Source organism: Crocodylus siamensis, chromosome 2 (genome assembly GCF_052110815.1).
Source record: "Crocodylus siamensis isolate JL-2025a chromosome 2, ASM5211081v1, whole genome shotgun sequence".
Classification (NCBI taxonomy): domain Eukaryota; kingdom Metazoa; phylum Chordata; order Crocodylia; family Crocodylidae; genus Crocodylus; species Crocodylus siamensis.
Window position 1 is genome coordinate 109496432 of NC_143396.1, and position 25172 is coordinate 109521603.

Below are 25172 nucleotides of genomic sequence, written 5' to 3' on the forward strand. Positions count from 1 at the left end.
ACAAATGTGTATATAAAAAACAGAGTATTCATGGCTTCAACTTCACTTGGAGTTAAAAAAAAATGGATAAAGTTTTATATACATGGATACAGATATGAGACTCATACCTCTCCTGGCTAACATGCTTGTGTAAATTTGCTAATCAGAAAGTTATAAAGTTTGTGTTTCTTCACTCAGGTTAGCTATACAAACATTTAAAAGGTGATCAGGCCTTTTTGTTTCAAATACAGCTAGACTCACCGCTAGCCACATTGCTTTGTGTATAGTTAGTAGTGTGAATTAACTAGAAGTGCAATGATATATATCAGTCCATGTTATATAAAAGGAAAATTGACATTATTGGCAGGCAGCTTTTTTGGCTGGTATGGCTAATAATGTTGTTGATGCCACATGCACATGCATAGCTGCAGCATGCATGCAGCCAGGAATGCAGTCTAGCAGCTTGGAGAGCAGCCTCCTGGCAGTAAGTTTGAGGGGGGCAGGGAGCAGATCAGAGGCCCCCAAGATGAAGGAGGGAGTGGGGCTGGGGCAGGCAGTGCCCACGTGGGGCAGGGCATGGGACAGAGCTGCAGGCAGCTTCTTTAAGGCTGCAGAGGGGGACAGCTCCTGGCTGCTGCATGCACCACCAGGGAGGCATGCGTGGTACATACTCCCAGGATCTGTGCGCAAGGTGAGGGCAGGCTGCTTGCTTGGGCCTGAGGGCTATGCCAGCCTCTTCCTGGCACAGGGGCTGCACTTGGGGCAGGCAGTGGTGAACTTTTGAATGCCTGAACCCCTCCCCACCAGGCTGCAGCTTGTCCCAAGCACAGCCCTGGCCTAACCCTCAAGGGGAAGAGGCCACAGTGAGCAGCCTGACTTTGCCCTGCACACAAATCCAGGGGAGCACATGCCCCCCATGCTTCCCCACAGAGGCATGCACAATGGTGGAAGCCACCTATCCCCTGCACAACCACCCCAGCCCCTCACCCTGGGGGGCCTCGATCTGTACCCCCCGCCAGACTTACTGGCTGAACACTGCTTTCCAAGCTGCCACGCTGCATATCCAATCAGTATTGGCCAATATGGTTGGTTAATCATCACCTATTGTTATGGGCTAAAAAAAATCTTTATCAGTGCAACCCTAGCAGTAATTACACTGGCCTGGCAGATTACTTAAGCTCAGTGAATCTTCATTTTTAGAGACCAAATGAATTAGATATACATTTAGCACACTCAGGTCAGTTAGTTTCCTCTATTTTGTTCTACCCCGCAAACTGCCAGGGCCTAATACAGTACAAAGCAGGAACGAGTAGGATTACTTAAGCACATTAAGCCAGTGAACTTGACTACCTTGTATAGAGGTTGCAAAAAAAAAACAAAAAAAACCCAACAACTTGATCCTTCCTTTCTTTTATATTGTTCCAAGCTGTTTAAAATCAACACATTTCTAAAGTAGCAGCAGCAACTCATCTTTTAAGCTCAAGGCATTATTTGAAAGAAATGTTACCTTAAAAGTTTGTGTGTCATATTTTCTCAGCAGTAAGTTTAAATACATAAGGTATTGTGTATAGCCTTTTAGTTTTAAGCACTTTTGACTATTACAATAGAGGAGCACTTTCCTTAGCTTGTTTGTAAACATTCATTTTACTGAGGAAGTCCATTAAGTTTTGAGTGTTTTATCAGAATTCTAAGACAAAAATGGACATACAGGGCTAATCAAACTCAAGGTTTTTCAAACTGGGTGGATGGACAGCTTTGAAAGCAACTTACTAAGTATCTAAAAGTACTATGTGAGGTGATAGGTTTATTTCCCCAATAATAAGCAAGCTTTAAGCCAACATAATGAGTGAAACTCAAGAGTGATCTATACTTCAAAGAAGTGTAAACTTTTCAAAGTATAAATTATACCAGTCTTGTAATCCTTGTTTCAACCTTCCAGCATGCAGTAGTGTAACTTAAGGTAATAAGCTGCTGTATAACTTTTTTTTTTTTTTGCAAGTGCAATAATTCATTGGGGCTTAATTCAAAATTAAGGCAGTATTTTCATAAATATCATTAAAAACAGGAGTATTACAACCAAGTTTATTCCATACACTGCTACAAAAAAGTAGCCTTGATATATCATTACTTGATAACTCCTTACAAAACTCTTTTCTTCAAAAGAATCAAGGGAAGGCAATTACCACTGCATTTATTTTTATTATAAAACGCTTGTGCAGGGAAATTAGAAACTGCTGCTACAAAATAAAACATAAAAAAGCAAATATAAAAATATACACTTTTTTACATACATGGTGGGTAAGCAACATAAAAATACAAGTTATTTACAGGTAGAAACAGTTCAACAGCACAAATGCATTTTCTTTGATTGTCAATACTGACTGAGCAATGGGAAAAAAAACTATACACAGTTGATTTCATTTCAAATTGATTATTGAACAATGAATGTTGGATAGTCTATGCACAGAATTTACTGTATTTACTCAATTAGAAGAGAAGGATTTTTTCCCCCTATTAACATGGGTGGAAAAAGCCCCTCATCTTACAATTGAGCACAAGGAAGTAGGGGGGGCAGACAGCTGTTGGGATTGGAGCCAGAACTACAGTTGCTACCTGCTTTTCCCCATCTGCATGCCCTGTCACTCCTCTCCCAGTCCCCATCCCCCTGCTTCTCCCTCTCCCCTCCCCTGCAATACTGCTTCCTTGACTCCACACTTGGCTTCATGCTGGCAGTCTCCATCCCTGCTGCAGCTAAGGACTTGGGCTGGAATAGCAGTGCTGGCGCCGCATCACTGCAACAGGGACCAGAGCCTACCAGTGCAGAGCAGGGGTAAGGGTCAATGAACAATATTTGACTGGTCAAGTGACTGGCTTGTCAGCCCTATTTCATACATGGAAAATTATAATAAGTTTTAAACTTTTTGTGTGTAGAATCTAATTATTAGGGGCTCACCTTACATGCAAGACCTTGTATTCAAGTAAATCTGGTATTATATGGACAAATCTCTGATCTTTATCTGCCAAAAGTACTACATACTTCTACAATGTTTTGCAGTTGATCAGATTGGTGCACTAACACTTTACTCTTCCATTTGTACCAGATCTTCTTCTAAATGGAATTTCTGAATGTTAAGTTTCTGGTAAGCAGAGTAATTAAGTCACTTTTAATGCTAGCAAAACATTTATTAAGCCTTTATGCCTAAAGAGCTGCTTTGTTTTAGTCAGTGGGGGCCAGCTGGATTGGTAAACATCACAAGAATGGAAGACAGACAGTGCAGCTTCTCTTTGATGTATTCAGGTAATTTCTCATTTTCTCCATACCTGAGGGAAGAAGGAAGTTACACAAGTAAAAAAAAACAAACAAACCATGAATGCTATGCCCTGAGATGCTTAGAATGAGTTTATCATTTCAGTATATGGATAGTGGCAATACAAAGTATAAAGCATTTTCAAACTTGGGTGCTAAAGATAGGCTGAAATCAGGTTACTGCTTAAATTACAGTTGAGCATTGTTCTTCAAATAAATACTAAAGATATTTCAACTGTTCTGGATTAGAGTTTTATAAGCAAGTTATTACAAAAAAAACCATTTAAATGAGAGGTCACTCCCCAAACTTTGATCACCTTCTCCTGAAGAGACAGTTTTTATTAAAGCTTCTTTTAGTCAATTTTTCCAAAGAACCAATAGCCTGATTAGTTAAATGTAGTTCAGTATAATGCAAAAACCCCCAAACATATGAATAGCTTCTAATTGCAATAATCATGTATCCATCTTTAAAATTAATCCCTACTTGACAAAGTCAAAACTTTAGTCACTAATGCAAAAAAACCCAATCATTGTGTAGCTGAAAGGACGAAATTAGAAACTAACTATGAAGCTAAATATAAGGTAAGAAGCCTTCTCAAGTAGAAATAAAATCCATATACTTATAGCAGTAACACTCACCTAGTTGTCTGACCATTTGGAGATGTGTAAGTGATAGAAGAGACTCCTGCTTGTGCTACCAACTGGGATCCGTCATTGAATTGAACCCATACTGCTCCGCTAGTCAACTAACAAGAAAGATTTTATCATAGCATAAAGACTTTCAAGAAGGTAGGACTGTACACCTACATTTTCTTTTTTCAATGTACTAAGGGTTACAATTTTTAAAAATGCCTAAGTGATTAGGAGTGCTACTCTAGATACAAGAAGTCTATAAGTTGGTACTACAGTCCCAATTTCTCTTTAATACTTTTCAACAGGAGTTACACGTGAATATTTAAAAACAAAAAACAAACTAGTCCTTTAGTCACTTCTGAAGCTACATTTCCTAGCTACACTTTAGTACTAAACTAAAGTAGAAGCTGCACACAAATAACAGAAGCTGTTTGATTGGCTCAGTATCTTAGTAGTTTAAAACCAGGAACATGCCAGTCTGTTATATCTGCACTGTAGAAAGCAATTTTTTAGACTTATAGTTTAAACAGTGTTTTTTTGCTTTTGCCACTACCACCCTGTATAAACTGTATCTAGCTTATCCAAAGACATGCACAGCCGTATGGTACAGGAAACGGTAAGAAAATTATGTCCTTCTCTAAAACAGCATCTGGGTAATTACAAGTGTAAAACTGTTAAGTTTAACACTACCCATTTAAATCTTAAATTTTACAACTTTACAGTGAACATTGCCACCCCTATTAGAGGCTTTTTTCATCTATGCCCTAGATGTTCTAGTCTGTTCAATTGTCACATAGGTAGTACTACGTTCAGCTCAACTACTTATTTTAAATTTGAATCAGGTCACCTCTTCTTCTTCTGTCAGAGTTAAGTTCCAGTTTTCTTTCATATCAGGCTTCCTCCATCACTTGTTGCCCTATACTGCACTTTCCAATGTACTGGTCTTCAAATATGTGCATCTAAAATGGTCATTTCAAAATACACTTATTCCCCGAGTGCAAGTGAAGCCAAAATTAAATTTTACCCATTTAAAATGAACAGTAATAAAGTATCCAAGAAAATGTGTATTTATCTAGTTGGTTAGTGATTCACCACTTACCTGAGAAGCCCAACCAACATTTTTCACAAAAACAGACTTCACTAGTTGGGCTGAATTTGAATTGCACTCCTTTTGATTGGAGGAGCAGGTGGTTTCAGCAACAGCAGTTGTTAATGCAGAGCCTTCGTAAGATAACATCTAGAAAGAGAAACACAAGTACATGACATTACTGTCCTTAATAGAAATCAGATGGTTTGTGGTTACTTACTGTCTTTAGCAATAGAAGTATTTGGTTGGTTCTAACTTGAAGTTTGTGGTCCTTTATTCCTAGTTAAAATGAGATTGGGAGTCATAGGAGACCATTTGACACTTAATTGTTCTACAAAATTCATGGTTTAAAAACAGATAAGTTGTACATGAAATCTTTTCCCCCATCTCTTTCCACACCAGAACAAGCTGGCAAGATAATTTTCTTCAGCTTCTGTTTGAGAGTTCCAGTCTCTCAAATCACAAATACTTTCCTTCCTACTTCTATTTGTGTTCCCTCATCCAGAATCTCCTACTACAGCAGAGGGGTGGGGCCACATTCAGGCAGTAGTGTGGATCTACTGGGAGCAGCATAGATCCAGGGACATGCAGCTGCACAAAGCTGTGTTTCTGCAGAGCAGAGAGCACATGGTGATGAGGAGCTCTGGTCAGTCAGCAGCCCTTAACTGCATTCAGTTCTAGCTTTGTCCTACCACATGTTCCTGCCTCCTCAAAAGACATGCCCCTGGCACTGTACCCATTTTGCCACATGCCCCTGGCACTGCTGGCTGGCCACCAGGCAGCAGCATGGGGGCCATGCTACAATGTAAAGCCAAGGGGCAGCGCACTTCTAGCAGCCCCCTGGACTACCAATGACTGGGATGCGATGATTCCATAGGCCAGACCCAGCTCATGGGCTACCCCTGCCCTACTATTACAGCTTAATTGTAGAATCTTTGAACAGGCTTCAGACCACATTACTTGCAAGTATGCTACTCTTATTCTTTTTTTGAGACAAAGTATTTTTTTTTAAACTATTATTTTTAATTGCTAGCAGATAAGGCATGGAAATGCTTGATTTGGCTTGTAATACTTTTGGAGTTGTGTCTCTAGAGATGCTGCAAATTCTCAAGTAAGTTACAAAATTGCTGAGGGACACAATCCCTCCATATACGGAGAATCACCTGTATACTGGCATAATGCTATCTATTTACAAGACCAAGGAACACAGGCATATTTGATGGCTCCTATTCAAGCAGAAAGCAGTCCTAAGGAAATCTAAGGCAACCAGTCCAGCAAGTTTGCCTGTAGAAAGGTTTGGAGCAGTGAGATTTCCCCAGAAGCAAAACAAAGATAGGCATTATCACTGGATCTATGTTTCAGGATAGACTCAAGAAGCTTGAGTAGAGGGGAAGAACAGGGGAACCCAGTTTAATTAACTGCAAGATGAGCCAAGGAAACTGGCTGTACTCCATGACTGAAGAAGTTATGTGCATGAGGAAGCAGATCCCGAACTCCTTAGAACACCAACGTAGGCCTAAAGAATGCTCACTTAGGAGATAGAAAACAGACAGAGGAAAAGGCACAGAGATAATCTTTGTGGTTTTTTTCCATAAGCGGAAGTGACAGAGTTGTGGAATCCTTACAAAGACTGCCTTTTTGCTTAAACTGTGATATGCCCCATATCAAGGAAATTGTAAGCTTAAAATATCCCAAGGTGGAGCTCTGGGATGTCCTTAAAAGTATTGGGAAGTTTGGAGAGGGGTGAGAAGTCTTAGGGATTTAAGCAGCAGGACCATGGTGTCCTATTTCTCTTAAGGGGTAACAGGATAGAGTGTCTGCCCAAAAACTCTGCCTGGGAAATCAAATAACCATACTAGAGCTTTTATGAGTCAAAGAACACTTAAGAGGATACAGGCATAATGCTCACACTGGAACACAGCCTCCTGGTGAGTGTCTAGCTGAAGGGGCTATACTGTAGAACAGCGACTAATATTTATTGGGCCGTATGACAAGTTAGAGTTCTATAATATTTACATAACCAACAAAGCTTTATCTAAAATGTATATTTTGAAAAGCTTCTGATGTTACTATTCCAGAACCATATCAGTTAATAAATTGCTAAATTACATAATCCCCAAACATCAGAAACCACAGGCAACACTTCCGGTGGAATTGCTTAAAAGTTGTTAACACAATGGGAAATTCTTAGCACAAGTTCTGAAACCGTGTCTTAAGCTAATACTGCTGTCAGTATGGCAGGACATACACACTTTTCAGACTCTTAAATTAGTTGAAGATTAAGAGTTTAAAATTTAAGATTCTTTTGTTAATTGTCTCAAGGAACATTTCAACCTAAATGAACTGGGAATGAAAACTAGCTAACAGAGTGTAAATCTGTAACTGTTTAGCTTAGCACCTATTTGGATATAATCTGTATTATTTTAATTCTTACTAAGCAGCCATCACCAAATCTTATACACATGTATACTTACAGAAGGACTGATGGTAGGAACTTGACTAGGAGAACTGACAGCTCTATTTCTTTCCAATGAGGTAGCTTTTCCTGTGCTATCTGCATCTACTGAAGGCAGCATCAGGGTCTTTGGAGATTCAGTGTGTCCTGGTTTTCTGGAAATAGGTTAGGAAGTCAGAATAAAAGCATCTGTGTATCCTAATTATATGAAGTAGGGAGGGTTGAGCCAGAAGTACTAAACTTCTCTTCACAGTTGATATCCACTGGGCATGTTTACACATGCATTAATACGCTTTTCCTAATGCACATTAAATTTGGTACCTCCAATGTGAGGTACTAAATGCACTTTAGGCTGCCATAATGTGCAATAGCACAAGCGCGTACTTTTTAGGTAACACATTGTGCAACAGCACAGTTTTTTTATGTGCCACTTTAATGTGCAGTAAAATAGGCCACTGGACAGTGAGGCATACGTATATATGCTCCCACTGTGTTTGAAAACACACACATACCAAGCACCTGAGTTAAAAAACTATGCACTTTGACTGTCCTTTTGACCTTGACTCTAAAGAAGTTAACTAAACAAGTCAGTCCAAATATTTTGTACCAGTACATTTAAATGAACATATTGACTCAGGTATTTAAATTTACTATAAACAACACTTTTACCTTCCAACAATTATTGGGAAAAAGGGAACATTTTCATTCCTTTTCTCTTCTTCCAAAACAGCAGCTTCCAGTGCAAGACAAATGCGGTGTCCCTTATTTAAAAATAGAAGGTCACTTCAGTTATATTCAGGGAAAAAAAAGTACTTCAAAGTACTCCACTTGAAATGCCCCGCTCTTCTCTAACCCAAAGAGATGATAAGCCATCAGATTAACTAAACAATAAACAATAGCAGATTAACTAAACAATGCTGTCATTAACATGGTATTAGCATCCCCAAAAGCAGTTGCATGACTGCTATTAGAAGCTTTAAGAGTGAAGGAAACTACCTTCACTACCAAAACTAGCTGGCTCCCAAGAGATTCAAGGTTGTATTGAAATTAATCTGCTATACCAGGGGGGCTGGCAATTATTTTGGGTGGAGGGCCGCTTAATGAGTTTTGGTGAGTTAGAGGGCTGTAAAGGTAGCCCCACCCCTTGACAGCCCTGCCCCTAGGTCGCCATCTTGGGGCTGGAAGTCCCACCCTCTAACCCCTGACCTTTGCCACTGGAAGTCCCTCCCCGTGCCTGCAGAAGTACTCCTTTTGAGAAGGGGGGTTTGTCATCTTGGAACAAGAAAACAAACATGGGGTAAAACAGCCCCTCCCCCTTGCCACTTCCTGTGCTTCCTCACATAGCCCCCGCAAAGCCTGCGCTGGGCTGCCCTGCATCTACCCTGCATCACCACCACCTCTAGGCTGCCCTGCAGGGCAGCAGTAGCAGTACAGAGCAGATGCAGGGCATCTTGGAACAGTGCAGGCTCTGGGAGGCTATACCAGGAAGCGCCAGCAGCATCAGCAGCAAAAAGAAGAATACAATGCCAAGAATCTTTGTGAGAAAGTATACAAGTTCTGAGCAGGGCACTGTGTATGTGTCTGTGTAGTGTTTGCACAAGAATTATTACCTCATTTGCATGATCCATATATATTTGCATTTCATTCTTCAAAACACTTTCATTTTCTTCTTTTAAAGTGTAAGATTTCCCAGATTTTTCTATCACTCGAGTTATACCTGCTGTCTTATGTATTTTTGCCCCTGTAAAAGAAAAAAAAAAGCTAGTCACAATAGCCATAATAACCAAGTCAGCATATTATGGCATCTATGTTCAGTTATTCCTTAAAATATTCTATTATCTTAACAGATTTCCAAGGCAAGACATTAAATAATGACGTCAGGTATTAGCAAATGTTCTCTAATTACAACCAAATTACTGAAACAGTTGAGGAATGTATTTATTATTTGCTATACACAGTAATTTGAAAGGTGTTGCTTGAAGTATGGCCAAAAGGACAGGCACTTCTCAGCAACATTACCAAAAAAACCCTGATTGATGAGTGACCTATTTGGCTACTTACATCATCTTTAAGAAAGAAAGAGTTCTTTCAAAACATAGGCAGGAGTTCAGGTTTCACAATATTTGAAAAATGGACCCCTGTGCCCATTTATGACAGAAAAGAATGAGGCTCAAAATCCTTAGCAAGCCTAGTGTTACTATAGTGGTATCGGAGCGTGGTTGGTTATCTGAAGCAATCTAGCTGTATAATCACGGAGCAAATCGTGGATGTGGGATGCGATTACTCTAATGACAACAGTCCAGACAGACCCTTGACTCCCTTGCTTGAATCTTCTAAGAACACTAGAATTTTAGATAACGAGGGTGGAATTAAGAGCAAAGGCACTATACACCTACCTAAAGTGTGGAATCACAGGCATTCATAAAAGAAGGTCCACAACTTAGAGAAAAAAGGGGTTAACATTTTGCCTTGTAGCATCCACTTAAACACACTCATAATATTTGCAAAGAGCTAATGTACCTATTGACACTATTTAAATAGCTTGTGCACAAACTAGTATAAAGGCTAATGGACAAAAATGCTAGAACATATAGTAAACACTTCTCTTTGGCAAAATTCTTTTAAAAAGCACAAAATGTTTGATTCACTAGTGTTTCTGCAAAACCTTGTTAAAGAGGCTTAACTTTGGTAGAACGTAAGAGATACTACACCTTATTGACTACATACCATCATAAAAACAAACTTCAACATCTGCAGTCGGGAAATTCTCCATCAACATGCACTTCGCATATCTTGTATAGAAGGTAACTTTAGGTGTTTTTGATCTCACCAGATGAACAAATTTAGCTGCATACTGGTACTTTTTCCAGTACTTTTCTGAGAGAGAATTTTTAGTATGAATCCATTAGAAAGTCACCCAATCATTAACTCCATTACAGTTTGCAATGCCTGGCTACCACTAACTGAAAATAAGATGAGGACTTCTTAAAAAAAAAATCTTTGATTATTTCATACAGTTACTTAAAAAGTGTGTTTACCCATAATGTTTCTGAAGAGTCATTCCAACCATTAGATATTTACACCTAGGAATGGAAATTTTATCTTATGATGTACCACATTTTCTCGCATATAGTCCACGGGCTATATAAGTTTTTACAAACATGAGAGATGGGTGCAGGCTATACAGTCTTTAGAATAGTCTTTAATGAAAATTAGATTTAGGCATGAAAAACCTGCCTTGCCGAGGTGGGCGCAGGGGCTGTGCAGCTGCAGGCGCTGCGCGCCGGGAGAACCCGGGCAAAGGACTTGTTGGGGGGAGCCCCGAGACAGGGGTCGAGGCGTGGAGCAGACCCAGCCCGTGAGCCCCTGGCCCCACCACTGCCCGTGCTGTGCTCACCTGCCCCAGCTGAGTGCTGATGTCATAGCAGCAGCAAGCCCCAACAGATTGGCTTGAGCGCAGCTGGAGGTGGCGGGTGGCAGGTGGGGCTGCCTCCCCCTCCCTCCCCGCAGCTCCTCATCCCTCCCCTCCCCTGCAGCAATTACCACCACTTTTTAGCTGGCTCCAGCGGCCATGCCCAGCAGAGCCCGCGCTGCCTCCCTCCTGCCAGATGTGGGAGCCCTGCACCCAACTGCGTTCCTCCATAACTGTGCAGCAGGGCCCAGTGGGGGCCACCCGGCACCCGAGCTCCGATGGGGCGGCTGCAGGCGGGCGGTGAGAGTCCGGTCCCCACACGCTGGCAGCTAGTGCCCGTGGCCAGGGCCAGCACCTCACACTTAGGCTTAAAATCGCACCCAGCACTGACACTATCATGTGCGGGAAATACACAGGTGCAGTCTATACACACACTATTTTCCAAAAATACAATTTTCCGCGGGTTATAGATTGGTGCAGATATATCAATGTGTGGGCTATATGCAAGAAAATACAGTAGTTCAGTATTGACTAATTCAACCCACATGAAATGCATTACAAGAAAATGCTGCACATACGTTAATAACTTCTTAGATTGTAGAGCTGGAAGGGACCACAATGGATCATAGTGTCCGACCCCCTGCCCCAAGCAGGAAAGAGGACTGAGGTCATATGACCCCAGCCCCGTGATTATCAAGCCTCCTCCTGAAGACCTCCAAGTTAGGTGATAGTACCACCTCTCTTGGAAGCCCATTCCAGATTCTGGCCACTCTTACAGTAAAAAATGTCTTCCTAATGTCTAACCTAAATCTACTCTCCACTAGTTTGCACCCATTATTCCTAGTTACTCCAAGGGGCACTCTGGTAAATAATGCATCTCCAATTCCCTGTTGTCCTCCCTTGATAAGGTTATAGGTGGCTACAAAGTCTCCCCTCAGACGTCTCTTGTGAAGGCTGAAGAGATCCAGATCTCTCAACCTCCCCTCGCAGGGTCTTGCACAGAGGCCACGAATCATGCGAGTGGACCTCCTCTGAACCCTCTCCAGATTCTGTGTCCCTTTTGAAGTGCAGTGCCCAAAACTGGACACACTACTCCAACTGTGGCCTGACCAATCCTGCATAGAGGAGGAGCATCACCTCCCTTGAACTGTTGGTCATGCATCTCCTACTACACAAAATACGATCGACCTTGCTGATGGCCTTGTTATGCTGCCAGCTCACGTTCATCTTGAGCTTCAATTTGTTCAACTTTTTAATTAGGAATCAATACACACATCTTTTATATAAAATATTCTTCCAGCTGAATTTAGAAAGTCAGTGAACGACCTACAATTAAAATAGTAAGAGGAATGCTGTACTAATAAGCGCCTTTAAGGAAACTGTACAAGCTACTTAGTGTGTGTGTGAACAAAAGTGTGCAAGCAAGATGTATATAAAAATAAGTTCTGTAAGAGATATTTAAGGTTTTATATTTAAAAATTAGAATTACCATGAAGTCCCAGTTGCCAGTTTTAAAGAAAAAACTCTTGCCACACCAGTTTAAGTAACCTTAACACTGAACACTAAGAATAATTATTTAAAAAAAAACACACCGCAAAAACGCTTATCCCTTTTTCCAACATTGTAGAAGCAGAATATGTAATTTCTTGTAAGGACATCATTAAACTGAGAAGATCAGTCTCTCATCTCACTTTTATGATTCCTATTAAGTTTCAAAGGTGAAAGCTTTAAATGCAGCCACAGTTTCAGTTGCAGCTAGTAGGACTAGCTAATACAGCCAATATTAATTCTGACACTTATTGTACACAAAGCTTACTATAAACTACTTTTACCTCCCCAATTTCTTGCAAAAGAAGGTTCACATTACCTGGCAAGTTGTCAAAACTGTACATACAGATGTCTTCAGGTAGAGAAGGTGGTCTGTCATCAAGAAGGAAACCTCTTCCTTCATTTGGATGATATACTGCAATCTGCCAAAAAAACCCAAACACTTAATATCATTAGGCAATATACTAAAATACTCCTTACCTGAAAGCTACAAATGTTTCTTTCATAATCTAAGACGTAAGATCATTTATTATATTGCTGTCTATGCAATTATTTTACTTCAGTGTGTTTCAATTGAAAGCCAAGCCCATTTTAGCACAAAAACAAAAAGGAGGGATCCGTATTCTTTAAAATCAAGTGGTCTTCTACCCTCAAGATGCAAGGCTTTACTGCTAGAGAAAAAAAAGTTCTGCAGACTTCTCGGTCATCTTTTGGTACAAACCACTAAATAAAAAATAAATTATTCAGAACAAACTGATGTTTAACTCACTTTAAAATGAGCTTAAAGAAATAAAGATAGTTGTTTTGCTTTTGACATACCAAACAAACAAATATTCACTTGACATAATAAAAGGAAATATGACTATTTAAGTTAAATTACTACTTACCACACTTCCATCACAAGATATTTTGAGAACTTCTTTTACAAACTCCTGAGAATGGTGTTCTTTTATAAACTCCATACATACTTCTCCTGTATCTAAAATACTCACCTAAGGAAAAAACAAAAAAAAAACACAAAATTGGAAAAAAATAATTATTTCTTGACAGAACAGGTCTACACCGAACTTCCACAACACTTCAGAAAAATGTTTGCTTCTCTCATGTTCACTACAAATCTATTATAAAAATGAACAACAGCATGACAGATTAAGCTGTTGCTTAACGTTTCCAATGCTTCTGCAGCATGAACAAAGACTTATACCCAGTTATGTGGTTTCCCAAAGTAACGAATCAGAATCCAGGAGGTTCGTCAGCCCTAACACATTTTCAGATACTAGGAAAAAGGAGGAGAAAGTGAATTGGAAGCCAGAAAGATAAAAACTGGAAACTACAAAGATGCACTGTTTGATATAAGACCAACCAAAAAAGCCACCAAACACTAGGGAAAGAACTGATACATTCATAAGGGGAAAGAGAATTATTTTCTTAACTTCCAGTTGCAGATAGCTCAAGTTAAAACATTTGTTATGCACTGCAAACACGTACAAGCTACATATATTTAAATCTGATACAATTAAAGACTGACGTGCATTAATATTAAATGGAGATGTATTGAAGTTCAGGAGTCCTTGTTCAAAGACAGAGAAAATAGATCTGTTACATATTTCCAACTTACAATGGTTCTAGTTATCATAATATAATTAAAAAACCCATCCTTTCCACATGTGGAAAAAAAATGACTAGTAAGAGAATTCAATCCATTACGACTAAGACTTAGCATTCTAAGGAAATTGTTATAATTTCTAGACGTATGCAATAGACATGTATATCTTTTCCTGTTTTGCTAAGTTATTTTCTTAATAAAAAAATTCGTGCATTTCCACTGTAACTAAATTTTAAAGATAGGAGTGTTTAAAGATTAAGGGAAATAAGTGACACATACCACTGCATTTTTTGTTTTTTGTCTGATTGGTTTTAATCTGTGAGCACTGAGAGGAGAGACAATACTTCGCAGTGAAGACTTCTGATGTCCTAATGGCTCTTTGCCCCGGGCTTTTTTTTGCTCTGAAGTTGGATGGAGAACAAATGTGGATGCTGGTTGAGCTTTGCTCTGCTTAAATGCAAGTCCAAAAGCATATTTCTTTGAGCTGAATTGATTTATAGGACATGCACTGTCAAGGGAGACATCAGGATTCTTTTTATCTTTTATATCGTTCCACAGGTCTCTTGACATTTCCTGTTGTACATCTAGATGGTCACATAAATGGAGGTTTTGGATACCAAGACTGACAGAATCTGCAGGCTGTCTTAAATGAGCTAAAAACAAATCAACATACAGTGTTTTTAAATGACATACTGGTCAGTTTCACTTTAGTAACAATGGAGCAAACTTTATATATAATCTACCTCCATAATGCATTCTTTTTAAGAAGAAATTTAATTTTATCTGGTTAAACGTATAGTATTTGAACAGGCTACAGCTCTAATTTAGAAAGTCTACAATATTCTACTTTTTAATACATAGTATCTTAGTAAGATGCAAGTTGCAAGTAAAATTATTCACATTTAGCATTGCAGTTATGCTGTTTTCCCACCTTAACTTGATGAAACAGATTGTTTTTAAATCTGACCTAACCGCTACTCTAGTTTTGATATTGAATCCAGCACCTCAAACCCCCAGCCAAGTCAGAACAATTAACTACACCCCTTCTGCTGTAATACAAAAGCAATACAGGGTTGAAAACAGAACAAGTGCAGAAAAAAGCTGGTCTTCATTAAAAATACTGCAGTTCCAAGCATACATCATATGGTTAGAATTCCCCAGGGTTAGAAGGGATGGACTCTGGTACTATCAGAATAAAGTAAAATTGGAGTGGGTTTTATGTTATTTAAAACCCCTGATTAAATTACACCTTTATTATGTACAATCTGTGTACATGATATAATACAATGCATGGCAAAGAACTCCTCCTTCCCTTCTGTCTCTCTTGGTTTTTTGGGTTTTTTTTGTTTTTTTATCTCCACCCTTCCTTCTGCAGCCCTAGTCATCATCTGTTTCTCTCATGTCATATGCTCATAAATAAATGGGACTCTTAAGAAATAAGAGCTGGCAGCATTCTTTGACTAATCCTCAGAACAGTCACATTAGGGTAAAAAGAATATATTTAAAAAAATGTTAAGTCTCCCACTTTCAAGTAGGATACAGGTTTTTAGGAGCTTAGGTCAGTTAGAAGGTTTGTAACTTTCATTTGTCAGTCAGAGCCATTTATAAAGTCTACAGAACTATTCTATTTCTGGACAGCACTGAACATGGAAAGAATAAAAAAAAGATGTATTTTTTCCTGTAAGCTTAACTAATAATTCTTGCCGAAGAGAAACTGGGAACCTGAATGACAGGAAAAAACACCGTTTCAGAATGCTGAAAAAACTTACTATAAAACTCCAGTTACTCCACTGTAGGTAGTTATTCTTAAACAGTATGTTATTGTTAATTTGCAATTAGTAAACCTGTACAGAGCAGAATTCCTTTGTGTGCCCCCCCACCCCTCCATATTATTTGACATATCCATTTTTAAATTTCCTCTCACACTTTTCCTCCAGGAAGAAGAATTTGGTCGCAACATAGCTGCTAGACAACATCCTCTCTCTTTCATTTATACTAACATTATATTTCACTGTCCTGGATTATTTAACCATACTTAATTATATCTTTTCATCATGTGAGTAAATAAGTTAATTTATAAAGTAGAGATGAGCTGTTAACATGTCTTAATAACAGTATTTCTTTGGCTTGGGCAAGGCCCATGGTGGATTACATATAGAAGACATTCAACAAGTGCATACCATTTGTTTGCATGCCTCCAAGCCATTGCCGCATTGTTTCGGTCTGGGTCTTCTGTTCTAACAAACCAACACTGGACTTCATTGGACAGAGATAATTTGATCTAAATAAACAAACAATTCTGGTCTGTTATAGAAGCACTAATGTATATAAACACATTAAACCCAGATTAAAATAAGCATGTGCAAGACAGCACTTAATAAATAGGATGCGGTTTTTTTTCACAGAATGGCCACAGAATTTATAATCTGGTTTACTGTATGCACTCATGTATCCATATTCTTTCCGCTAAAGAGGTCATAAATTTTGGTATAGTTAAGGAAATCACATGGAATTCAGAAACTTCAACAACGGAGATTCTGGCTATTTTCATGGCAAGGTGCACTGATGACCACTATCTGAAGAATGTAATCTAAAAAGAAACTGTCTCCTACAATTATAAACCTAATTGATATACTGAAGTCTTAAAAAAAATTCAAGCCAGGTAGGACTCATACTAATCCAGACTGAAACTCTCTCACATAGATGGGAGAGGGCACTCACTGGTCATATTTCTGGACAGTTGTTGCCCTTTTTCCCATCAAAGTATTATGGCAAATGGCATAAGTCAGGCTCAAGTGACAGAGGGACTATGCCTGAATCAAAGTGACTTGTGACATGTTCACACAATAATATTATTGCCAGCAGTTGGCAATGGGAAAGGGTGGTGCAGGGAGCTGAGCAGCAGAATTAACCCCCTGGGAGCTAGCACTGCCAACAAAGTAGAACTAGCAGCTGCAGCAAGAAGCCCCACAACTGCCATCCAAAAGGTGGGTTGCTCAGACAACAAGAAACCTTTGGGCCAGATTTCTCACTTCTTGCCCTAGCTGCTTTAGGTATTATGGCCCATTGGCTTATTTGAGTTTGACACCCTTTGTATAAGACAATATTTAGTATTTATACATACATTTTTCCGAGCATTATATAAGCTAACTAGGGATGAATGTTTTCCCTCATTCCTGTTTTCTACAAAGTTCCAGAAGTGAAGATTCTCTGGCATGACCTTTTTGAAGAAACAAAAGCACTCATGCATCTGCTGAGTACTAGGGACAAATAGTTAGTAGAATACTACCCAGTATAATGGTAATTGATTTTGGACAAGGCTTTGCTCCACTACCTGCCTGCTCCCCTCAACAAGCTACACAGATAGAGACTACACTTGATATACAGGCCCTTCTTGCAAAGCTTCTAACGTTCAGGGCCTGCTCACCTGTTCCTCCCACTATGATGGCACCATGCTGCTGGCACCAGAACACACAGGAGGAATCTCTTGGAAGCTAGAAGAAAATGGATTTGCACTAGCAAGCTGATGCACTTATCTACTACAGCATATTTTACATTATACATTTAACAATTAACTTGAAAATTTTATCTCAGGACCACTACCAATTTCAAGTTAGATATTCTTACTGTGTTTGGATGCCAGAACTACTAGAAGTCTTCTCCTTAAATATAGAAGGAATATCACCATAGCTGTTTGTAGAGGAATAGCTGTCTATATGTTCCATCATTGCTGCTCTGGGTTTTGAAAGCAGCTCCAAGGAATGGCACCTCTCAACACTATTTTGTACTCCTTGAGTCTGACTGGAAGATGTGCCAGACCTATCAGAAGAATGGGCCCTCCTGAGGTAACGTGAATGTGGCCTTTCTTCAGTAAGCTGCATTGTTCGTCCTCTACCAGTCATGCCAGTTTCTTTTCCCTGAATTCCCCAAATATTGTAAGAGCTACTAGCATCAGAGGAAGCATCACTAGAATTCTTATTTTTAGGAAATAAAGTAAGTTTATTTGGAAGTGGTTGTCCCACTAAGAATCTTTTCTTTTCCTTCATGTAACCACTTATACTGACGCTAGAAGAGCCAGTAAAAGCTGTAGAGATTGTAGCATTGCCACTGTCCATGGAATCTTCTACAGTTCCAGAATCTTTACTTCGTGCTGAGTTGCATCTGGACATAAAAGGATGATCCAGCACAGATGAAAGACTTAAACGATCTGCTGGGTTTTTGCGAAGTAACTTGCCTATGAGATCTTGAGCTTCTCCTGACAAAAAGGCTGGCATTTCATAATCTGCTAATACTACTTTGTTCAGTGTATTCTTGACTGTGTCAGTGTCAAAAGGTGGCTTCCCAATCAGAAGAGTATAGAACATGCAGCCCAAAGACCACACGTCAGATTCAAGTCCATGCGCACTTCTTGTGGCTATCTCTGGAGAAATGTAATTAGGAGTTCCACACATTGTGTAATGCTTTTCATGTGGCATTTTCAGCTGTGTTGCTAGTCCGAAATCAGCTATTTTGATGTTCATGTTGCTAGTGAGTAAAAGATTAGAAAGGGTGAGGTCCCGATGTAGTATTCCATGAGAATGAAGATACAGCATCCCTGTGATAATCTGGTGCATGAACTGTCGAGCTGTTAAAATACAGGAAAAATAATAAGTTATTTAGTGCTATTAAACTTCAGGTTTGGCAAAAATGACACTGTAAATAGCCTTGTATCTGCCCTACGCTGTTATGTACTACAAATTTTATTGTAATGACTTGACCATAATGAAATATGCTAATGAGGTAGATTTTGTTGTTACTGTACTGTTCAACTTAATTACTAGTCTATGAAACCTAATTGCTCTCTTATTCATATCTTTATTCATTTCTATTTATGCACAGAGTAAAATGTGATGATAGAATATGAGTATAGTTTGAAAGTATTTTCACCTAACCCCACATGGATAGCACTCTTTAAAAATTTTCTTCTTATATTACCAGGAAGGTAATATTGTTTCCACAAGTCTGGTCTTTATGTATTTATTGCATGTTACATACAGTTTATAAATGCAGGGCAGTAGGTATTTGGACACACTGTAACATATCGCTAATACACTGGAAATGTGACAACTGTGATTATCTCCAGTAAGTCTTCTGTGCGGCCCACTTCAGGAGGGATGTGGACAATGTTGAGAGAGTCCAGAGAAGGGCCACCCGCATGATCCAGGGACAACAGGACAGACCCTGCAATGAGAGACAGCGGGACCTGAACCTGTTCAGCCTTCACAGGAGAAGGCTGAGGGGGGGGACCTGGTGACCATCTATAAACTCACTAGCAGGGACCAGACGGGTTTGGAAGAGAACTTGTTTCCCCTAGCGCCCCCTAGCATAACAAGGAATAACGGCCATAAATTGTTAGAGAGTAGGTTTAGATTAGACATCCATAAGAACTACTTCACAGTTAGGGCAGCTAGGATCTGGAACCAACTTCCAAGGGAAGTGGTGCTGGCTCCTACCTTGGGGGTCTTTAAGAAGAGGCTTGATGCCTACCTGGCTGGAGTCATTTGAGCCCAGTTTTTCTCCTGCCCAGGCAGAGGGTCGGACTTGAAGATCTACAAGGTCTCTTCTGACCCTACTTCTATGATTCTACGAGTCTAAGTCCCTTTTCCTGCCAGCTAATTCTAGCATAGTTAGAACAGCTTTGCTTTACAATTACATGTGCAATTACACATTGCAGGGAATACACAAGAGTTCAGACCTCATCCAAAATGAAGTAACATATCATAATAATATATTTTGGCTATGAGAATTGACACTTCCTTAGTGTGCAAGTGAGGCAAAGCACCAGAAAAGCATACAGAAGAAAGTGTTTCTAATTACTTCAGAATACAGCAAGACTGTGGTTTGTAGAAAGACTTATCTGGAGCAACCCAGGATTCTTCCCAAGTATGTGAAATACAACTTTACCATTAGACCACTTTTAAGTACAGTTAATCTGGCTATGTAAAACCACCATTTTATCCAAATCTAATCCTTTGTTACTTAGTGTCCAAGATGATTTTGTCTCATTAAAACTAAGCCAAAAACTAAAAACTTGCATTTTTTAATCATGTTTTTTGTTAAGATGCTTTGCTTAAAAAAAATAAACCTCTGTAAAGATAGTTTTAATTTATTTAAGATATGTTAAAGCTCAAAGACATCATCATGGAATAGGGATTATAACTTCTAATTACATACTATTCGAGACAACATATTCATGTAACCTTTTCAGAAAAGTTTTATAAATACGTTACAACAGGCCAAGGACTATATTAGGGGCCCAATCTTATGGGGTTCCCAAAGGTTCCTCTACAGATTAGTAAAGATTAAAGAAAACTATTCTACCCAATGAAACTCAGTGCTCAATATAAAAGAACCCATTAAACATCTTTGTGATGCTTAATTTCAGTTCTCAATCTGTGGATTTGTGTCTCCACATAACATCCTTGTTAACAGCAGTATATGGAGATAACAGACTTGATCAGCCCTCTGGGCTCTCTGCAAGTTTATGTACATGAAGTCAAGCCCTTACCTCTCTCTAAAAGTGCAAAGTTTCAAGAAGTTCAGTGAAGAGAGGATATCAAACAACAAGAATGCACTTTTTGTAGAAAACAATTAAATCGAGGCTTCCTGATGAGTGATTTCAATTGCGCTTTAAATCATGATTTAAATAGATTTGATTTAAATCAAATCTACCCTGAACTAAGCCTGACCAAACTTAATTCCAGCTGCCTTTGCAGTGCCAACACAGTTAAGAAGAAATGGTGTCTATTTGCTTGTCTGTCAGAATAGCTGTTTAAAAGATTGAATGACTTGTGTTTTTGCAATTCTTCTAGACTGCAAGATAAAATACAATCCATTCCAAAGTTTAGAATGTTTAGTAACATCTTCTTTATATGGTACTATACTCTTCTGTGCTCCTGAATCCCATCTTACAGTGAAAGTAAAGACAAATAGGTTGGAAAGCAGTGCCAGCCGCCACCCTTCAGGACTGCACAAGCCAGCCCAGTGACCAACTTCCTTGAATTTCAGTCCCATCCCCCAAATATGCTCTGTTTTCCTTTCCCCGATCTTATTTTAGGAAGAGGTGGAGAACAAAGACCATATAAAAACTAAGTTGTAGCTGGAAAAGCTATCACTCCATGGAACGAACTACTTTATAGCTGTGGACAGTAGTTCCTCAATTTTTTTTCCACTTTAATTAAAGCATGTTGTAATTTAATTTAATTCTGGAACTTAGATTGTACTACTCAAGTATTGTGGAATCTCAACCCTTTGAATTTTTAAGTGAAAGACAGGCAAAATTTGGCTGGAATGGTTTAGACAAGGATCTTTCCTTCCCTGTGTAGGGAAGTAACTGGGTGAACCCCTGAGCTATGCCAGCCCTATAACTCTCTTTCTAAGTAAGGATGATACAATGATTTAACAAGAACAATAAACTGGACTTAAGTGTTCCGGTACTTTAAAAAAATCCACACAACTAGAACATGAAGTGTCTAAAAAGAGATGCAATAAAACCAACAACGGTAGTTGCCAAGGCATAAACTTATTCAAACAAGCAATTCTGGGAATAACAACATGAAAACTCATATAAATGATTTTTAATTCAGTGTGCACAGTGTGTACAAATATAGTGGAGATGGCTTGCTTTGAACTTCCAGCCCTGGAAACCTGAAATTTGAATCGAGCTGGATTCTCTCTCAACACCAGTAGCAAGGATTTCTACTAGTAGCTAAAACATGGGCCTCAACAACAAAAACAGCCACCTTATTTTCACATCCACCTTAGAATTGAGGCTGTACCAGACAGACTAGAAATGAGGCAGTACAACTATACAGAGAGAGTACATTTATGGAGTGAGATGGTTCCAATTCAGTCACCAATTCACATTCCACCTTAACAAAAAAATAATGTAAAACCTGTAAGATCTACTTTGAAGATCTTATGTCAATTTTTATTTCAAGCATATATGCTTGTATAGTGAAGTATTTTAAAAACAAGCAGACAATTACACAACACTGTCCAAAAGGAAATAAGCAGGAAAAAACCAAAAAAATACAAAGAAAACTTGCACCAAAATTAAATATGTACTCAATAAGCAAAATGCAACTACATAAAAACAAACCCACTTTCTTCTTCAGAGAAAGGTTTCTGTCTGTTCTTCAGATATCTGCTCATTTCTCCATTGTGACACATCTCTAGTATCAGGTACACATAGTTGCAGTCTTCAAAGTAATTATACAGCTAGAATATAAAAGCAGAGTAAAAAGGTAAAAGTATTTTGTAACATACAGTACTCTACAGTCTTCTCTTCTCTTCAAGGCCCTTCTTACCTCAAGTACAGATGGATGTTTCAGTTGACAATGTATCTTCACTTCATTTTGAACTCTCTGTACCATTCCAACTTTGTGCATGGCTTTTTTGTCAATCTGAAAAGGGAAAGAATGTTTTATAATAGTGCTTTAGTGCTTCCACACAAATTAATGTAGTTTCCAGTAAACTTAAGATCATATTCTAGAACTGAATTAGCATTGTGAATGGTACCATTAGACACTATGCATCTATTGCAACATACTGACTTTTACAAGGTTTTTGTAAGTTTTCCCTATATTTTTAGCCTTCATAAAAGGCTAAAAAGAGTAAAGGACAATTCTACTTTGACTTGGCATAATGTTATAATTTAAGCTTTTAAAACTATAGCTCCTAGTAAACACTTTGGAATAATGTAACTTAAAAAAGCAGTTATACAAGCAAATCAAGATGAACTAACAAAAAGATGAAAATATAGGTAAATATTTAGGCATGTTCAGTTGCATATTTATATAATTCTAAAAATCCTTGGAAAAAAAAATAAAAAATTATGCAGAAAAACCTTGACAGGTTGCACATTTTCTGTTAGAAGTTTTGGCATACAATACGCCAAAAAATAATATGAACAGGTAAAGCTTATTAAATAAAAACAAGTGTTTTTCCCCATAAAATAAAACCAGTCAACAAAGGACAAAAAAAAATAATCAGCAAGCACGGAGGTTGTTATCTGCACATGGATGGAATTTTTTTCAGTCCACCCTGAACTGAAGTCTTGATGTGAGCTGCTCTGCACAAGACCTTTCTGGTGTCAAACCAGAGTCAGGTCCTTCAAACGAGAACTCTTTGGGGCCAGTATTAAAAGTCTGCCCTTCAGCTGATGCAGGCTGTCTTTGCTCAAGAGGATTTAAATGAAAACTTGACAGCTTGCACCAGCTGTAGATCAAGCCCAGTTCCTCTGCACCCTTGCACGGTGCTCAGTAGGATGAAGACGCAGAGACTGGAACCCCTCAGTGTTTCCTCACAACTAAACTCTCCCTTACTTGGCGGTGCCTGGCTTCTTATGGGCAGACCTGAAGAACACATTGCACTGAAAAGCTGGTCTAACTCTATTTTAACCACCCAGGTGGTCCAGTAATACCACCCTAAGCAATCCTTGCCTCTCAAACCAAACCCCAACAGAAGGCATGAGTGGACCCCACTGCAAGGCAAGCAGAGGAAGGGGTGGTTTGGGGAGAGAGACACCACCAGTGCTTGGAGCTGTCCTTCCCACTTTTCCTCAGCATGACCCCATTTATGGCCCCATTTCCTCAGTATGGCCCCTCACTCCAAACTCACAGCCCCCAGCCCCATCTGCTGATGTTGTCACCCCATTTAGGGTCACGACCCACAGTTTGGGAACTGCTGGCTTCAAGTCACAGAGAAGCCTGGCTGGAGGGGACCCCCAGAGATTACCTAACTCCAACCCCCTGCCTGAGGCAGGATCATCCTTCTCTCCAAACTACCTCATACACTCATCACCAAAACCCCACACAAGACTGGACCCACACCGCGCAAACCAAACCCCTCACCTGCCGCAGCTCCACCCGTTTAGTTGGGAGGGACAGGCTGCAGCAGGAAGGGGCTCGGATGCCCTGGACCAGAAGCAGCACTTACCATCTTGATAGCCACCTCCAGGCCAGTTTTGCGGGACACGGCCCTGTAGACGCCAGCGAAGGAGCCCTTGCCCAGCAGGTTCCCCACCTGGAAGTCCTGGAGCACAGAAACACGCAGGTCAGGGAAGGATGGGGGACCAGGGGGCAGGAGAGGACAGGCTCTGGCCCTACCTGGATGGAGCTGTCCCCGGCCCGGCCACGGGCGCTGCCAGGGGTACTCCGCCGCCACCGGGACATCTTCCACGGAGCGCAGCGGCGCCGGCGCCGGCACCGGCCCAAGGGCATGTACCGCCCCCCAGGGGGACACAGCGGCCCCTGTTGCCATGGCAGCGCCCGCCCCACAGCCCGCCGCCGCCAACGGCCGCCCCGCCCCCTCCCCGCCTTCGCCCTACCCCCGCCAACGGCCACCCCAGCCCCTCCCCGCCAACTGGCGCCCGACCCCGCCGCACCTCGATCTTCTCGCCGATGCAGGCCGCCATGGCGCCGCCCGCGGCCCTCGCTGCCGCTCCTCCTCCTTCCCCGGCGGCGGCGGCGGCGGTGGTTCGAGCTCGCCATTACGGCCGCGCGCCCCGCCCCAGGCCGCGGCGGCGATGCGGAGCCCAGAAGGAAGCGCTCGCCCCTCGCGCCACCATTTTGAAAACTCGCGCCGTTACCCAGAATGAGGCTGTGGCTGACGTCACCACGCTTAACACTCGCTCAAGGAAGGGGGGGAAAATGGGCTCCATGCGCATGCGTATAGGGTGGCGGGCTAATAGCCAGCGGCGTTCGGGCCTCCTGCGCATGCGCTGGGGAGAAGCGAACGGCGGACCAATCAGGTGCGGTGGGTGGAATGCCGTCCCGAGGCCGCTGCTGATAGGTGGTGCTGCTGCTGACTGCCGGTCTGCAGCCCGCAGCTTTCCGTAGGTGCCTCGGAGGCCGCAGCTTCTTGTCTCGCACCGCAGCAGCATCTTGAGCCCCAGTGCTGTGGAGCCTGGCTTCCCGCTCCCCCCCCTTCTCCCCTAGCCGGCCCAGCCAGAGCAGAGCCCATGGCGGGGAAGGATGCAGGCTGCTAGCTGCACGCTTGGCGCTCTTTGCCCTGCCACCCTTGTCCTGTTCCCCACCTGGGTGGCACGTCCAGAATGGAGCCTGTGGGGTGGGGGGAGAGGACACAGGCTGCTTGGGGCTCCCT

The 25172-nt window shown here is 40.7% G+C and overlaps 1 protein-coding gene across 1 annotated transcript; it reads right to left on the reverse strand.

Annotated features, from left to right (window-relative positions):
- Positions 1-2076: 2076 nt before the first annotated feature.
- Positions 2077-24684, reverse strand: PLK4 (polo like kinase 4). Its single transcript, XM_090036572.1, has 16 exons — positions 24454-24684; positions 24006-24101; positions 22376-22471; positions 22172-22286; positions 17655-18651; positions 16208-16308; positions 14307-14680; positions 13309-13413; positions 12741-12843; positions 10189-10338; positions 9072-9202; positions 8131-8222; positions 7481-7616; positions 5019-5156; positions 3926-4032; positions 2077-3300 (listed from the first exon to the last, which is right to left on the reverse strand). The coding sequence occupies exons 1-16, from the start codon at positions 24481-24483 to the stop codon at positions 3201-3203; spliced, it is 2871 nt and encodes a 956-aa protein (XP_089892698.1). The 5' UTR covers positions 24484-24684; the 3' UTR covers positions 2077-3200.
- Positions 24685-25172: the final 488 nt, after the last annotated feature.